An 18,465-nucleotide genomic window follows, 5' to 3' on the forward strand; every position below is an offset into this window, starting at 1 on the left:
GGCGCGAGCCATCCAAGCCATCCGTGATGCCCAGCAGGGAGTGTCTAGGCTCATGCGGCACCTCCCACCCCAGGACCTCCGTAAGTTCGGACTCAATGCCCCTCCAGAACCCCGCCAGCTCCGGGCAAGACCACACCATATGAAAGAAGTCGGCCGGCTCGGAGCCACAACGGGGGCAAGCCGCGTCCCCGGAGATGCCCGTGCGGTGTAGGCGAGCCGGCGTGCGATAGGCAGTATGCAGGTAATAAATTTGGATGAGTCGCAGTTTAGCGGAGGCAGTCACCAAGCGGGGGGCCATAAGGGCGTCCCGCCAGTCGGCCTCGTCCAGGGGACCCACCCAACCCTCCCATCGCTCCTTAAGGCCCTCAAGGGATGTAGGGGTGCAGTTGACGAGGGAGCGGTAAGTCCTGGAAATGCCCCCCCCCTCCCCAAATTACCCAGCATGACGTGAGCCTCCGGGGGGCTGTGGTCCGGCAGCCGGACGTCCAGTGGGGTGTAGGTGCGTATGGCGTGGCGCAGCTGGAGGTATCTATAAAATTTGGAGGAGTGGAGGGAGAAGCGCGCCTGCAGCTCTGAAAAGGAACCCATTCGCCCTCCCCGCCAGACGTCCCCCAGCTGGGAAACGCCAATTAGATCCCACGATTTGAACACATTGGGCGATCTCTATACCGATGGTGAGCTCCTCCAGTTTGAGGTGCTCTCCGCTGACACTGGTCTGGCTCCCGGGCAGTTTCTATTATATGGTTCTCTCCTCCATACATTGACGTCCTCGTGGGGGGACATCGCTATAGAACTCCCAATGCATCACCTTATTCAATACATGCATGTTATGGGGGCGGGATCTCATATTGTTCATTGGCTGGCATCCGCACTTTTGCTACACACTAGCCTGCGCTGGCGAGGCTCCGCGTGAAGTGGGAGGCCGACAGGGGGCGCCCATGGTCAGATGGAGAATGGGATGTGGTTTTAGCGGGGCCTGTCAACATACCACGAAACTCTCGCTTTAAATTGATCCAGACGTTTGTACTGCACCGCGCCTACCTATCCCCAGACAACATAGCCAAATATTTTGGAGATAATACAGCTGCCTGTCCGCGATGTAAGCTCCATGGTGCGGATCTGTTACATATGCTCTGGTCCTGCACAGCGCTGGCGTTGTATTGGCGGAGGGTCACGGCTCTCCTAGAGCAATGCACCGGCGTGCTGGGTCAGCATACTTGGGAGATGTGTATATTAGGCCTCTATAAGCAGAATAGGCAGAATAGGATATCCTCCCGCTTTCGAGACTTTGGCAATATTACTGCGAAGCGCCTGATCACCAAGAACTGGAAAAGAGGAGAAGCCCCTGTCGCAATTAGCTGGGAGAAGTCATTTCTTAACTGGGCACGAGCAGAGAGTGTGACGTTACACAGAGAAGAGACTGCAGGTCTCCGCAAGTTTCCAGCAGCCCAGCCTTGGGATACGTTGCTGCATAGCTTCACACAACACAGCAGCGCAGATGGTCAGCCCCCGCACACGCCCTCCACCAATACGAACCCTTAAGCTTTGTGCGCTAGCAGCTTGCCACATAGATAACAATTGTGCGTAATGCAAGGATATTGTCCTTGGGGATAATTACCTGTTTTTCCTTTGTTGGCCTGTAGAACGTGCCGTGTGACTGAGGGTACCGACTGGTGCATTTTGGGTTCATTATACCCTATGGTTCTTGTTGGGGTGGGGAAGGGGTGGATAATTGGAAATCAGCAATAACTTACCGGGATGCCCGGGGGCTAGGATTTGAAGGCTACTTTTGCGTTACAGTTGTCTTATTCATTGTTTCTTTTTCCTTCTGTTGAGGTTGCCGTTTTTATTTTATTTTATTTTGTTTGTGTTTTGGATTCTTTATTGGCACCCGATATGGTATGTACATATAGCTTCATGGCGAGATTAGTACAACTCACTACCAGCATCCACCAATGTTGCCCACCACTGGGGTTCAGTCCACTATGCTGATTTTTGATATTTAAACTCTCCTCATGTGCGAGGCTGTTGGTGCTGCGTCGGCGTTGGCATCCCATGTGGCCAAGCTGAACCTGATGGACTATGTCATAAGAGGTGATCTGTCATCCATTCCTTAACATCACCATTGCATGGTAAACTGCGGGCATCTTTGGAACTGAACGTTTGATCAATCGTTGGGTGTACCTGTTGTACTCACTTCCAGCAATATCTGATGAAAGCCCTGTACGGTTTATCATACTGGTTACCCATGCTGTTGTACCATACCATGTACCTATTCATTTGATCGCTACTAACTATGCTGATTATTGAAAAATGGAAAAATAACAAACTGTCAATAAAGATATTAAAACAAAAAAAAAAAATTAGATCCCACGATTTGAAGCCTTCCAGCTCCGTGACCTCCCGCAACCACGTCCCGTGCCACAGGGGAGTGACCCGGGTCAGCCTCCCCGTCCATCGGGTGTGACGGAGGGCCGCTCGCCAGGACAAGAATACTGCCCTGGTGATGTCCGGGCAAGAGGCAGGGATGGAGGCGCCATACAGGCGATCCTGAATACCGGAGAAACCCAAATCCCCAAGTTCCATCCTGTAGGCCGGGTCGGACCAACCCCCCCCCCCAAACCAGTCATAAATGACCAGAAGGCGGGTGGCCAGATAATAGAGGTAGAGATTAGACATGCCCAGGCCCCCGTCAAAGGTGGGTATGCGGCACATCGACAAAGCCAGCCGATGCCTCCCACTGCCCCAGAGGAATCTCGTCGCCATCCCGTCCAGTTCGCGAAACCAAGGTCGCGGAAAGGAGAGGGGGGTGTTTTGCAGCACATACAGAAACCGGGGAAGAATCATCATTTTGTAGAGGGCCACCCTCCCTAGCGGATTGAGGGGCAGCTGGTGCCATCGCGCCAAGTCTGCCTTGGCTTTCTTGACCAGGGGGGTGACGTTAAGCACCCAACTCAGCTCCGGGAGGAGGGAGACCCAGATGCCCAGGTATTGAAATGACAGCCGGCGGAGAGGGATGGTCGCCTGCCAATCAAAACACTCCCTGGAGGGGTGCAACGGAACCAGGACCGATTTCCGCGAATTGAGGGATAGACCAGACGCCCGGCCGAAACGGCCCAGGATGGATAGTGCACGGGGTCCGGAACGCGCCGGGTCACCAAGATACAGCAGGACGTCGTCCGCATAAAGGGCGATTTTGTCCGCCTCTAGGCCAGGCCACTCCCAGCCCCGAAGGAGGGGGTCAGATCTAATCAGGGCGGCCAGGGGTTCCATCGCGAGGGCGAAGAGAAGGGGCGACAGTGGGCAACCCTGCCGCGTCCCCCGGCCGATCCGAAATGGCCTCGATAGCGCTCCATTAACCAATACTCTGGCACGGGGTTGGGCATAGAGGACTCGCACCATCCCCACGAACCGAGGGCCAAAACCCATGTGGGTCAGGACTTCAAATAGGTAGGTCCACCCCACTGAGTCGAAAGCCTTTTCAAAATCAACGAGGAGGAGAGCGAGGTATGGAGTCAGTCGGTGGCGGTGGGCCAGGGCCACATGGAGGCGGCGAAGACAGTGGCGGGTGCCCCGAGCAGGCATCAAGCCACATTGGTCCGGGTGGACCAAGGTTGACAGAAAGGGCCGAAGCCGTTGGGCCAGGACCGCCGCGTAGAGCTTCACGTCAGTGTTAATGAGCGAAATTGGACGGTAGGCCGCTCTGTCAGTGGACGGTGGCGTGGATTTAGGCAAAACCACGATCGTGGCCAGGTCAGCTTCCGGGGGGAAGGAACCTCTGTCAATCGCCTCCGCATAGTGAGCTCGCAACCTCGGGGCCAGGCAGTCTCTGTAGGCGGCATAGAATTCTTGGGGGAATCCGTCAGGTCCCGGGGTCTTCCCCGCGGATGTACGCCCGATTGTATCCCCAATTTCCTCGAGGGAGATGGGGGCCTCCAGGCTCTCCCATTCGTCCGGCCGAAGCCGGGCGAGGTGTGCGCCCCCATACGCGAGCAGAGCGGTCAAAGAAAGATCTGGTGCGCTGGCCCGATAGAGCTGAGAATAGAACTGGGCAAAGGCTGCCGCCATCGCCACGGAGGAGGACTGGAGCACGCCCGAGGAATCGGTGATCGCCGGAATGATACACGACGCCCTGGGGTAGGTGGCCAGGTGGTGTAACAGCGCGCCGTTCTTGTCACCCCAACCATACACCCTCGCCAACGAGGATTGCCAGAGAAGCTTGGCCGCCTCGAGGGATCGCTGACGAATCTCCTGGCGAAGGAGCCTCAGCTGCCGAGCCACCGCCGGGTCGTCGTACTCAGAGAGAGACCGCTCCAACCGCAGCGCCCGGGCCTCGCAGGCAGTGAGCTGCTGCAACTGCGTCTGGCGGTGCCGCACCACATGCGCCTTAGCCGCCCCTCTAATGGTTGCCTTGCAGGCCTCCCAAAGGGTGCCCGCCGACAAGACCGAGCCCTCATTGGTGCAATAGTATTGAGTAAGCTCGGTGCCCACCGCCTCACACAGTGTCTTGTCCTGGAGGAACCAGGCGCTAAACCGCCACACCGGCCGAGCCGCGTGCGGCGGAGGGCCTAGACCCAGGAGGACCGGCGAGTGATCCGAAATCCCCCTGGGGAGGATGCGGACATCCTGGACGCTCCCGCACTCGGCGGGGGGGACACAAATCATATCAATACGCGTGTGAGAGTGGTGAGCGGCCGAAGTGTGGGTGTACTGACGAGCGTGAGGATTCCAAAGCCTCCAGGCGTCGCATAGGCCCTGGGCCTCGGCCCAACCTGCCAGCTGCCTTGCTCGCGCAGCGCGGGAATCCGAAATCAGTCCCGACAAGTCCAGCTGAGGTGCCGAGACGGCATTAAAATCCCCCCCAAGCACCACAGCACCCACCGGGAGAGTTTCCAACAGAGAGGCGGCGTAGGATAAAGCCTGCGACAGTCCCGAGGGGGGCGCATATAGCGACAGGAAGCTCAGCGGTCTACCATCAAGCGTGCCGCAAATAGCAATCCCGGTTCCCCGAGGGTCGTGGGCCACCCGCGCAAGGACGAAGGGGAAGGAGCGGCGCAGCAGGACCGCCACCCCGCGGGAGCCACGGGAGAACCCAGAATGCCACACCCGGTCATACCCATAACGCGCCAAGAAGGGACATTTTTCCCCGAGAAGATGGGTCTCCTGAAGGAGGAGCACGTCGGCCCCAACGCGTTGAGCATACTTAAGGACTGCAGTGCGCTTGAGCCTATCCAACATGCCGTTCACATTCCAGGACAGGATGCGCAGCTGGGCCCTGGGGGCTATGTCATCCATGGAGGCAACGGGCATGGTGCGCCGCGGGATCGGAACAACCAGGGGGGCGCCAGGAGGACCTCAAGCAGCGCGGGCGCGCAGGGAGGAGAGGAGAATCGCCCAGGGACCACGGGGAGAGCAAGTGACAGACGAAAGGGAGCCAGGGAAGCCAGGCTGAGAGCGGGCACTAGTGGAGCGCGTGTGAGTGTCAGTGCGGAGCTCTGCAGTAGCGCTCGCAGGAAGCTGCTGTGTGACGCGCCTAAGAAGAACCAGACCCAAACTAAAGGAAACACCCTCCCTAGGAGGAACAACCAACAGAACCCCCCCCAACCCCCCACCCTACACTTCGAGAACTGAAGCATCTGTCGCCCTAACTTCAACAACAACTACAAAGCCCCAAGCGGAACGCTCGGGTGTCAAGAGCGTGGTGGACCCCTCCAGAAGTACGGATGTGAGTGTTCCGTCCTAGATTGCTACACATGAGCGGTAAGCCGCTGAATCCAGGTCCGTGGTGGAGGCCCCAGCAGCGGGACCAGGCCGTCCAACCCCCTGCCGAAACAGAGGACAAAGAAAAGTCACAAAGCCGGGCTGCGGGAGAGGTCAGAAAGGTCCACTAGCGTGGGGAGGGGGGTCAGGGACGGGTCCGGCAGACATGGCGATCGTCGCCGAAGGCCCCCAGCCGCCTGGGAGGACGTCCCGGAGGAGGCGGATGAGTCCCTCGGTCTCCTCCCTGATGTGCACGCGGAGCGAGGCCCAGCCGCCATCCCACCACGGGGCCGCCGGGACTGCTTGCGCCTCCTGCGGCGTGGGCGCGGGAGCCTGGTTGCATCCTGGTCCGAAGGCCGCCGAGCCGGCGACACCCGCCCGGACTGGCGCAACGGTCGTTCCTCGGTGAGCCAAGTCCAGGCCGCCCGGGGAGTGTCAAAAAACAGGGTCTTACTCTGGAAGACAACGCAGAGGCGTGCTGGGAACTGAAGTTGGTAGCTGAGACCCAGGGAGCGCATCTTGTGTTTCACCTCTGTGTACGAGCGGCTTTGCTCCTGAACCTCCTGGGTGTAGTCCGGGAAATCCATGATGTTGTGGTTGTTGAAGGACAAGAGAGCTTGCACCCGCGCCTCCCTCAGAATAGCGTCTCTGTCCCTGTAGTTGAGGATCTGCAAGATGAAGGGGCGCGGGGGGGCCCCCACCGGAGGCTTGGCGGCCAACGACCGGTGTGCTCTTTCCACTACAAACCAGGTGGACAAGCTGGCCGCCAGCATCCAAGACTTGAACCACTTCTCCAGGAAGTCGTCGGTGCGGCCAGACTCGACCCCCTCCGGAAAGCCCACCAGGCGGAGGTTGTTGCGGTGGGCCCGGTTTTCGGCATCCTCCGCCCGCTGATGCAACTCCTTGGAATGGGTCGTGAGCTCCCGAACCTGGTCTTGGAGCTGCCGGATGTCGTCCTCCGCAGTCGAGATCCGGGACTCCGTCTCGGTGATGCGGGCCGTGGCATTGCGAAGGTCCTGTCGCAGGAGCGCAACGTCCACCTTCACCTCCCCGACCATCCCCTCCAGGGACGTGCGGGAGGCGGTGATGGCCTGCAATATGGCGGCAAGGTCCGTGCCGGGAGTCGGTGCCGCCTCCCCGCCCGGGGGGTCGGAGGTCGTGAAACGGTCGATTTTGGTCTGGTGGGGCGCGGCTGTCGACTTGGCACCCCTGTCCTTGCCCATGACTGCCCTCGGGAAGTGCGCGCCGGTGCCCAGGCGCTGTATGGCGAATCTTCGGCCAGCCGCACCCAACGTCCAAGCGACCGGCCGGTGCGGGGCCGGGGTCCAGGGGAATGAGAGGTAGAAGTGGTGCCGACCCCTAGCAGGGGGAGGCCAGGAGTCCACCGAGGATACCGCTGCCCCGCTTCAGAGCCGGTCCGGCGTGGCCCCCCCCGCAGCCGCCGCCAGCGCGAGCCCGAGCCCCGCGCCAGGTCCAGCACCCACAGCGGGCCCGCGGGCGCACCCCGTGCAGCGCTCACAGCCACGAGCTTCAACAGGACCCCTCCAGGGGGGGGGGAAGGAACAGGGCACCCTCTGCCCCGCAGCGGCAGGCTCCAACCGGCGGCGGCGGGGGAGGGGAGTCCAATGGCCTTTACGCGGAGATGAGCTCCCCCGCCAGCTGCCTATGCCGGTATTCGTAGTGGAATCAAGTTCGGGGCCCTCCAAGAGACCGCGACCCGGTCGCTGCCGATGCCAGTCTTCAGCCGCTGCGGGGGAAGGAATCAGGAGCCAGGCCCGGCATAGCCCGACGGGGCCGCCCACACAGGTCCGCGCCTCTCGCCTCAGGTCCACTGCGTCGCGGGGCCTCCGCAGATCCAGGGGCCCCTCCGGCAACGTATGTTCTCTGCGGTGTCTCGTGGGTCACAGCAGGCACCCCACCAAGCCGGTGACAGCGTCAAGTGGCTCCGGGAATGACCGGGATCTCCCCTCCGGGTCCCGCGATGAGCAGCCGGCCGCCGCCGGCCACACGGCCCGTGCCTCCCACTGGGGCCGCGGGACTCGTGTTGCGCCCAGCGCCGGCCACAGAACCAGCCAGCCGCGTCTCTCGCGGCCTCACATCAAGGGGCGGCAGAGCTCGGGCCCGGGAGCAGGAAAACGGCCAAAAGCTCTACCGAATGTGGTGCCTCGGTCCCGCTGCAGGTAGGGACCTCCGGATCGCCGCTAGGACAGCGGAGCACGGATAAAAGCCGGATGCGAGGGGTCAAGCATCGGGAGCCTCACATCGGTGCGGCCATCATGATTAGCGCCACCTAGCCCTCCTCTTTTTTGTCCCTTTTTATCACTGCGTAGAGCTCATTCTGCTTAATTTCTTTTTCTAGAGATTCTTTTTCCTCCCTTGAGAGTTTCTCTTCAGTCTGACCCTCTAGCCAACTGTTAACCTGAGCTTCCGAAGTACGCAGATTATCTGTATATAGCTCCCCATATAAGAAGTCCACAAAGGCTTGCTTGATCTCCTGTCTCTCCCTTGAGTTATTCCCAGTACATTTTATCTTGTTTATATAATTTTTTATAGTTTCCGTTTTCATTTTCAAAGCCAGGAGTTTCCCCATATTCAGAATGCACTAATTTACTAGCTTCCCATCGTGCTCGAACCCTACTATCTGGCGTGGTGGTTAGAGCACGTTTATACCCAGATCTTTCCTCCTGCCACTTCTCAATAGGGTCTACTTCCCCTGATGGTTCTCTACACTTCAGTTCAAGTGCCATTATCCTTTGTTCTAATTCTTCAATCTTATTCCTATATTCCTTTCTCTTTTGTGCTGAAATACTAATCATTACCCCTCTTATAAATGCCATGTATGTATTCCAAACAACATTTTTGGGTGCATATGTATTATTAAACACAAAAAACGTGATTGTCTTTTCCTTTAACATATCTATTATAGTCTGATCATTTAGTAACGATCTATCTAATGTCCATCTTCATTCTCTTCTTTCCATCTCCACCTTTAGCTCTAAAACAACTGCTGCGTCGTCAGACAAGTGTGCGGGAAGATGTCGGATACCTCTGACATCTATTCTTAAAGATTTATGTTTCAAAAAGAAATCAATCCTCGAGTGGTGTTTATATTTTTGATTATGAAAGGTAAACTGCTGTTCGATATTATGCATATCTTGCCAGACATCACACAGTCCAAACTGTCTCATTAAAGATTTAATATAAGATTGCATTTTAGGATTAAATCTTGATCGACTATCATTAGATCTGTCCAGATGATAGTCCATTACTACGTTACATTTGCCTGACCAAATGATCAGAAATTGTAAATGAATCAGTTCTGAGGCCATAGCTTGTAAGGGCTTTATATCTTCAATATTTGGGCCATAATACCCTACCAGCTTATACCGCTTACTAAATATTTTCAAGACCGCAATTACCCACCTCCCCATCTTATCTACTTTCCACTCCAAATTCGATATCTGTTTGCTTTTTTATTAATATGATGACTCCTTTCGTGTGGCAATTCTGTCCACTACAAACCAACTTCCCAAGCCACCTCAGTTTTTTACAGATCGTTAAACATTCCGCCTTAGGTAAGTGTGACACCTGTAAGATTATTATTTGGGCTTGAGCATCCTTCAGGTATTGGAAAATTTTCCTTCTCCTATGTCCGGCCCTTAATCCATTAATATTCCAGGACAGGATCTGTATGCTACCATTACTTATTGTATTTTATCATTCGATCTGTATAAGGCTTTCTGATTTTTATATCCGATAAGATAATGGGAGATTTTTTAGTTTTTCCCCTTCATGCTTCCCACTCTGTGCTCCCTTCACCACCACCCTTCCATGGAGAACCCAATCCCCTTCTTCCTTGACTAACCTAGCCATTTTAACCCTGTCGAGGAGAGAGGTTTATATAAAAACACCTGTTTTGTAATAAAGAGGGAGAGAGAAGAAAAGAGAAAAGGAGAAAAGCTAAAAGAAGACCAAACTGTTTGTAAGATTAGCGATTAGCGATAGTAGCGACTTAGTTCTGTATGAACCTGATAGGCCTAGATTCTGATCCAGAGGGTAAAGAGATAATCTACCCCTGAAACCTTATTTTACAAAATCTTTGATATCTTAATTCAACTTAAGCTTCTCGAGGAGCACATCCGCTTCTTCATGGTCCCTCAAATTATACATTTTGCTGTTTATCATCACTCGCAGAGTGGCCGGGAACTTCAACTGGGTTGTTCCTCCTATTCTCCTAAATTGTCCATTCTTTTCCCAAGCTCCCATTGCCTACTCAGGGTTGCTTGCTGATCTGATATTAAAGGAGAATCCCTCTCCAGACAAAGCACCTGCTTTTAGAGCTGTGTTCAGTAGTTTTTCCTTAATGGAATATGTGAGGAAGTTCACTATAATTCTGCGTCACTTTATTTTGCCTGAGCTCTTCCTAAACAGGTAACTATGTATCCTTAGGATATCCTGCATCAGGGTCTCAACCAAACCTTTCCAAACCCCACTGGACTTTAGCAGGTTAGCTACAAATATTATGTCCCCCCTCTTACTTCTTTCAGGTACATTGAGAATTCTGATATTCTTGTGACTTGCATTGTTTTCTAGAGTTTCCAATTTATCCTGGCTCTCTTTGAGTTCAGATTTTAGAGTGGTTAGTTATTTTCTCTCCCTCGTTGCACCTTCCTGCAGTTCCACCACTGATGATTCTAAAGCCTGCCTTCTTTGGGATAGGGACTCCAGCTTTTTTGTTAATCCTTCACAAACACCCTGGATAGCCTTCTAATTAGCTTGGATGTAGCTTTTAACTTCCTCTGTGAACACTTTCATTAGTTGTTCCAAAGAGCCCGTCTGTAGAACAGATGCAGTGGGGAGATGCGAGACAACCCCTGATTTAAACTGACTCTCTCATGTGGGTCATAACATTTTGAGAGCGATCTTCTTTAGCTGCCTCTCCCGCGGCCCCCCTGGCCTTTCCCAGTACCAGGCTTGGTTCCCAGACGCTCTCCTCATTAATGTGATCTTCAGCCAGGCATTGATATCTGTTTGGGCTCACAGGAATCCAAGACATCTCTGCCACCCCCCATTCTGGTCTGGTGATATCATATTGTCGTTGATTTCTTTATCTGTTCGCAAACCACTCCAGCTATCTACATGGGTCTTGAGGGGCCTATTGGAGCGGCAGAGATAATACCTGCAAGTTGACTTGTCTCTGGGCCTTTTTTCTGCAACTTAAATTAGGACCTACGAGAGGGGGTGATGTTTAGACTCTTAGATTTTGGAGGAAGGGCATCACTACTCTCTCTCTTTGTATAAAGAGACCTAGGAGACGTTTGCACCTCTGTTTTTGATGTACTCCCTACCGCCCCATGATCTACCACCGGGGTATCTTTTTTTTGTTTGGGTCCTTTCATTTTAATTGAGGATACCTCCCCCTTCTTTTCTGAAGGGGTTATTTCTTTCTCAAAATTAAAAATCTTCCCTCCAAAAGTCCACACACTTCTTAGCGTGCATCTATTAAGGTTCTGAGTCTTCTGCCACTTCCTCCTCATTGGCCGTCCCCCGGTCGCATCCCTACCTGGCAAGAAACCAGCCAGGGGAGCACTTTTCACCTTCCTTTTGACTGCTACAGCCAATATGTGTTGCTCGTTGTGCCTTCCTTCTCCGGCTCATTGTCAATGCCGACTGTGCACCGGCTGCTCAGTTATATCTCCGGCATGCTTGGCGTCGGCTGCACTCGTTCCATTCAGTGTGCCGCCGCTCCAGCTTCTCCCGATGATCCTGGGAGTGAGCCCCCACACTTTCTTCGCCTCCTGACCCGCCCTCCTCCAGAGCCCACAAACTTCCAGGTCCCCGGACACACCCATCGCCTCCACACCGCACCAGAATCCACTTCCCCATACAGCAGACAGCACCACCAAGTACATGCTTTACCTGCAACAGCTTTCCAGGTTGCCTAAAGCTTTATTCCGGCATAGCATATTCAGTATTGCTGCATTTTCCATCTCGACCATCCAGTCGTTTTCTCCACCTCCTTCCTCCCTACTTCCCGACGGACATGCGGGCATCCGCAAGCTGTCCACCATGTTCTCCCCTCCAAGCTATTTCACTCTTCTCTCCTTCACAGGATATACTGAAATCTTCCAGTCCCACTACATGAGGCTTGGTCCATACTGCAGTTTCAATTCCCAACCTTACTGGAGAGTGAGTTGAATAGGTAGGATGGTATATGTGTAAATTGTGTGTCCTAGTGTTGAGGTAAGGGCAAGAGTCAACTGTTGGTGGAGATCCAGATTGTGATGGATTCCTGGTATGGATAAGGAGATGTTCATGATGTGGAATGAGTCATGCAATTGGGAAGTACTGGTCCTTACACTAGGCGTAGGGGCGTGTGAGGGAGGGGGTAGGTGACTGACTATCTTTTTCTGCACAATACATTCCACTTTTTGGTACAGTGATCTAGTCAACTATTAGTATCCTAGGCAGCGGGAGCACTGGGGCACCCGGACCAGAGGGAGTCATTCAGAAGTAAGGGGGACAGTCCGTGAGCGGGAGGCAGAACACCTGATGATAAACAAGGACGGGGAAGGTTTGGGGAGGTAGGGTCAGAAGGGAAAAACCCACACCACATGTCCACATTAGGCTTTACGAGCTGGGGTTGCTGAGTCTGTGTGCTCGTAGGGCACCTTTAGGATCAGGGGCTGCACTGGAGGCTTATGAGCTACAACAATAGACTTGTGTTTCAAGGACCAACCGGGACTGCAGAGGTTGGAGCCGCACTCGTCTGAAGTTGAGGGGTGCGGGACCTTGCCTATATGTTACAGACAGCGTACACTCCAGCTATACAAGGGGGGATGGAGGCATTCGTTTTGCTGGGTTCTAATAAGGTGAAGTGTGTATGTTGTGGCTGCATGCCTCCTTAGTGTGCTCTCCCTTAGGACTCTTGTGGGGATGTCTATACCCTAGTCTGATGCTCCCTGTACTTCCTAGTGAAACAGAGATTCTGCTGGCCCCTCTGACACACAATCTAATTACACTGAATCTGTGGTGACTAGTGTAACCTATACACAACTTCAACAAACAAACCTCTGAAGCCATCCCACATCCATTTGGAATAGCACCAAGAGGTGAAACCCAACTTTCCAAGCCAAAAAAACGAGCAGTGCAACCCCTAGTGACACCATCGACACACTTCCCAGTGACTTCAAAACTTCAACTACCCCTTTGCAATTATGAACTCTCACCCATGTCTAAGAGTGACAATGGTGGTTCAGCAGCTGCTGCTAATAAAATGTTTGCCCCCGCCGTTTTTTTTGTTTTTTTGTGTGAATAAAGCACTTCATATCAGTGGTGTAGGACACTGCAGATATTGTTTTATTAGTTAAACCAATCGGTGCTTAATTTGAGCTGGTAGTTGCTGATGGGCCCACCAGCACTCATTTTTGGGTGCCAGCACCTATTTTTCCTCATCGGACTTCGACTCAGAACAGGAGAGAAAAACATAAGCGGGGGAAAGAAGGAGGAAGAGAAAGAGGAAAAACCAGAGACCGAGGGAGAATGCAGAGACATGGAGGAGTGAGACAGGGAGTGTCTGGTAATGAATTAAAAATGCATGAGGTGGAAGCAAGACTATGTATCCTTGGTATTCAGCACAAGGACTTCTGCAGCATCAGCGGCAACTTATGAGCAAAGGTTTAGGCCCCGGCATGAGTTATTTTGCAAGTTAACCATGAAAACCACTCCGGGCCTGATTACGATCTTGGCAGACAGGGTTATTCCATCACCAAGGTGATGGATATTCTGTCTGCCAAATTACAATTCAATTATATTTATATCCTATTGAACTTCTAATACAGCGGACGGGATATCTGTCACATTTGTGACAGTGTAACCCTGTCCGCCAAGATCGTAATCAAGCCCTCAGTCTCTTGGTATTATTGCAATACAGCATAATCCATATTACTAGATGGAGCTTCTCCTGTTTTTGTCTAGGGTGCATGTTCTCATGGGGTAACATCATTCTTGGATTTAAGATTCTCCCCCCCACCCCCCAGCCAAATCTTAGTTTCTCAGCATACATCCTGTTGTATCGCAAGGGCATTGTGACTTCTGCTCTATGGTGATTAAATACGAGCAGGTGTCAGATGATACTTCACTGCTTTGGTGTAAAGAGATTGGGAGGAGGAACTACTGTTCAAACCCACTGCCTCTATCCTTAAACAGATTCCTTGTGCCGTGAGCCGAAGTTCTTAGCACTGTCCTGACAGTATTGATGATTGGAGATGTTTGTGTGATTTCTTCAACTAACCTTGTTTATTCTATTCTCTTACAGACTTGCGCTGGAATAACATTGGACTCTTGGGAGGTAGAAGTCTACTGAACTGTCTTCACAATAATAAGACTCTAGGAAAAATGGACCTGTCTGGGAACAACATCCCCAGTGACATCCTGAAGGCCATTGGTGAGTATGGGGATGCAGTGGATATTCTGCTGTTTATAGCTAAAGTGGTTTCTGGAGGATTCCCTTTCTGTCATCTTCTGTCTGTCATCCTAATCTGCTCTCTCTTTGTCTCCACCTATGCCATTGGTAGGATTATTGGGGGGTGGAAAGTGCTTGAGTAACTTTGATTTAGAAGCCAAGCGGTCTGCTTGAAATTTAAAGCTTTCCATTTTCCCACTAGAACAAGCCATTACGCACAATCATGAGCGCCAGAGCACACTGAAGGAGAACAGGAGCCGATCTCTGATCCTTAGCAAGGAGGTTTGCAGCCTGAAGGAAGAGAAGAAGAAGCAGGTCATTGACTCTCTCCCAAATACCCTAATTTGAGGAGTGCACCAGAGGAATAATGTGAATAATGTTTGTCTGCAGACTGTTTTAACCTGGAGCAGTAGATGGTTGTGAATGAGATGTGTGCCAGAAAATGAAAGTTAATGAAACATGAAATAGAGGCATATTGTGTATGATTCCAAAGGGTGCTTTATGTGAATGCAGCACATATATCTTCCAAGCCAGAGTTCCCAGTTGTTTGTGTTTCAGATTGCTCTTGTAGCTAACTTCATGCTTTTGTTACAGTTCTCCTAAAACAGGCTGATTACGTTACTGGTCTGCTGGTAAAAGTTGCTGATGTTACTGGCCTTCTGCTTCAGGGTGTTATAGTGACTGCACTCCTGCTTGATCATGCTGTTGTTTTTCTTCCTAGTTCTTGGATCTCATGGAAACCATTGACAGGCAGAGGGAGGATTTACACCGAAGCAGCAGGTGAGTAATGGTTGCAATTGCGTTGGTGTAGCCACCAAGCCCTTGTAGTTTTGGCGCACCAATGTTTAGATTGCCTTTGACCCCTTATTTTGTTCCATATCCTCTTTCACTTTATTTTCTGTTTAATATTTTTATGGCAGGACATCTGCAGTGCGAGTTGGACAGTTGCAGGAAGTGCTGGATGAGCGGAAGTCTGCTGTGAACTCCCTGAGAGCCAAGTAAGCAAAACAATGATTTTTCCTAAGATGTATACCATTCTAGTCGGGATCCAAGCATGTATTGTCAATGTGGGGTCTTTGCTTTGAGAAGTCTGATTATACAGCAGAATGTTGTGTCTGTGTGAGAAATTGGGGTTCTGTTACAGTAACCACCCACGTTTTACCTGCTTTTGACTGTAGAGTACTGGGTCCCTGCTGCCCAGGTTCCCAATACCTGTGTTCTTTCCCTAAAACACGTCCACAGTTGGTACTTCTGCTCCCCTGTAACTCCCTTGTAAGTGGTCCCCTAGGTACCTAGGGGCTGGAGGCTGAAAAGGGTCTCCTGGGACCCCCTCACTAGGACCATGCCACTGCCCCTGCAGCTGGCATGCCCCTGTGAGGTGAAAAAATGACTAAGTCGACATGGCAGACTACCTGTGTGCCATGCCAGCAAGCACTGCCTAAGATATAGGTGTCATGCCTCTAGCAAGCCTTACAGCCCTTAGGCAGGGTGCACTATATCCCAGATGTAGACATATCTGCATGAGCAGATATGCCCCTACAGTATAATGGTCTATTCCCTAATATTGTAAGTGCCAGGAAAGCCATAGAGAGTACATGGGCTGGAAACGTAACAATTAGAGTTCCACAGCACTATGATGGCTTCACTGAACCCAGAAGTGTTTGGTACCAAACAGCACCTTGTAATAAATCCATACTGATGCCAGTATGAGATTTTTTAAACCATGTACTTGAAGGGCAGCTCAGAGGTGCCCCCCTGAAAACCTGCCGACCCTGTTGTGGTTACTGACTGGCTTTAGGCAGCCTGCCACACACACACATGTTTTTGGACCCTTGGTTGGGGAGCCTCTGCTCTCTGGGACCAGAAACAATGCACATGCTGGCCAGAGGTTTCAAAACGTCTCCACCAGGATGGGCCAGTGCTCGAAGGGAAGCTTCAAAGGCCTGCCACCTTTGTAATGCGACTCCCACCCTCTGCTGCTAGCAGCAGATGGTAGCAACCCGGAGGAGGCGAAGTAAGCACACTTTTCAGTCCCCTCCATCTTGAAGATGAGGGGATCCTCCAATCAGGGATAGTCTATGCCCCCTTCCAGGGTGGCACAATAGTGTTTGTAGTACCTCCGGTAAGGTGTCCATTGGCCCTACTACTCCCCTTATACGCCCCCTAACTTAGTATTTAGGAGGCTTCCCCAGACCTAGAAACGAGATCTAAGACGGCCTAAGAAGAAAGAATACACTGTGCAGCAGAAGATGACAACTGCCTTAGCCCCAGCCCTACTGGCCTGTCTCCTGATTCAACAAGCCTGCGACTTATCTTGCAACAGCAACCTCTAAAACCTCTGGGAGGACATGTTGGCTTCGAAAAAGTATCAAATCTCCTGTGGACAGCGGACCTGTCCAAGAAGAAACCAGCTCCAAGGTCCCCCGGATCCATACGGATCAGTGTCTCCTGCCCAATCTGCACCAGACACTCACGGCCCGAGTGGCTCAGCTGTGCAGTGAAGTCTCCTCGGTGATCCTGACCTCATGTCCAGCATTGGCTGACCTCTTCAACCCTACACGACAGCCCCTGCATTGTGAATCCAGAGGCTTTGTCGGACCTCGACCAGCTCCGGTAAGAAGACTGCAACGTCAAAAGGCATCCCTGAACCCGACACCCCTGGGCCTTGGTTAGTTGAACCGATGGTGCCTCTACTACCCCCAACATCCCAACTTACCTCTGCTGTCGTTGGTCTTCCTCATGCAACCTCCGGTGCCAAGCCTGCAGCCTCTTTGCCAATTGAAAAACATTGGGCATCCGACGTTGAATTTGCACCCTGCACCCGGCATCTCCTGTGCCACTGGTGGTGTATGTTTGGTGCTGCTTTCTGGTCCCCACTGGGCTTAACCTAACCCCTAAAGCTTGGCCCCTGCAACCAGACTGCTTACCGGCAAGCAGTGTGGCTCCAGACACCCCCTGTCTACATTGAAAAGCATTGGGTCGACCTCTGATTTTTACCTTTGCACCCGGCCGCCCCTGTGCCGCTGGGGATGCTGACGTGTGGTACTGAAGACTGAATTGTAAGTTTAATACCTGTTTAACCCAATATTGTTTTCCCCATAGGATAACATTGGACAGTGTGAAAAGGTTTCCGAGTGTCGATTTTTCAAAGTAAAAAGTATTTTTAATTGAAAACGTACTTACCTGCTTATGAACACCTGGGTCTTAAAATAAAGTTCAAGCAAAGTATAATTTTATAAAATTGGTCTGGATCTTCTTGAGTTGGGAGTCCATTATTGATCACTGTTGTACAATAAATGACTTCCACTCCTCTGTGTTAGGCTTAAGGCTGCTCGCCCACGCTACTACTAATCGAGCACTTTGGGTGTTACATTTAACCTTGTACACTTTTGGGGAACCCCTGGACTCTGTGCATGGTATTACCATCTAGTGGAAATATCATATACAGAGCCAGCTTCCTACAGTCTGTAATTGTTGTTTAGCACTCATGTTCCAAGACCACTGTTACAACATGGTACTGCAGCATGCAGCGTGGCATGGGGTCTTCTGTGCTCTGTCTAGAGTCTCTCCAGCTGTGCCGGTGACTGGTCTATCATGGGATTTACCTAATGGTTAATCAGCTTGAGGCCTCTCCGCATATCCGGGCAGACAAATTAATCTGGCGTCATCTTGCCAACCATGAGTGATGTCTACATATGGAGGTGGCACAGAGCATCTTTGCCCTCACGGTGGAGAAGTGTAGCTCACTGGTTAGAGGAGGCATACCCTGAAGCAGAGGTCAGACCCGGGACCAGGGTTTGATTCCCGACGCGGCAGGGTCTGGAGCCCAATTGTCCACGGACTCGATAATTCTCGCTTCGGTGCCTACTCTAAGCACGAGTTCACACTATGCAGCTCTGGGCAACAAGCTTGCTTAATCTCCACAACGGCCCCCCGCGGCGGGATGCCTGGCTTTCACCTTGGGGAATCCCAGTACGGGTTATCTCACAGGGAAAAACCAGGACGGGTTCCCAATGCAAGCGCCGAGATGCCCAAGGGTAATTTGAGCGCTATATAAGACTGCACATACATACATACATACATACTATGGAACATGCTCATGTATTTGTTTTCTAACTCCAAAAATGCACTTCTTTAGGCCTTCTGGTTCCTGGAGTTTCCTCCTTGAGGTTCTTTAGGAAACTTGTTCTGCCTTTGGTGGTTCTCCGGCCTCCTGTACGCATTTCTGCCACTGATTCCAT

General features: G+C 52.2%; 1 protein-coding gene across 1 annotated transcript in view; it reads left to right on the top strand.

Moving 5' to 3' along the window:
* LRRC45 (leucine rich repeat containing 45) overlaps positions 1–18,465 on the top strand; it is a 416,324-nt gene that overhangs the window by 133,829 nt on the left and 264,030 nt on the right. Inside the window, exons 6-9 of the mRNA XM_085617558.1 lie at positions 14,078–14,206; positions 14,427–14,539; positions 14,946–15,004; positions 15,145–15,222. Coding sequence (XP_085473684.1) covers positions 14,078–14,206; positions 14,427–14,539; positions 14,946–15,004; positions 15,145–15,222 — 379 coding nt within the window. The remainder of the gene's footprint in view (positions 1–14,077; positions 14,207–14,426; positions 14,540–14,945; positions 15,005–15,144; positions 15,223–18,465) is intronic.

This window comes from Triturus cristatus, chromosome 7 (genome assembly GCF_964204655.1).
Source record: "Triturus cristatus chromosome 7, aTriCri1.1, whole genome shotgun sequence".
Taxonomy (NCBI): Eukaryota; Metazoa; Chordata; class Amphibia; order Caudata; family Salamandridae; genus Triturus; species Triturus cristatus.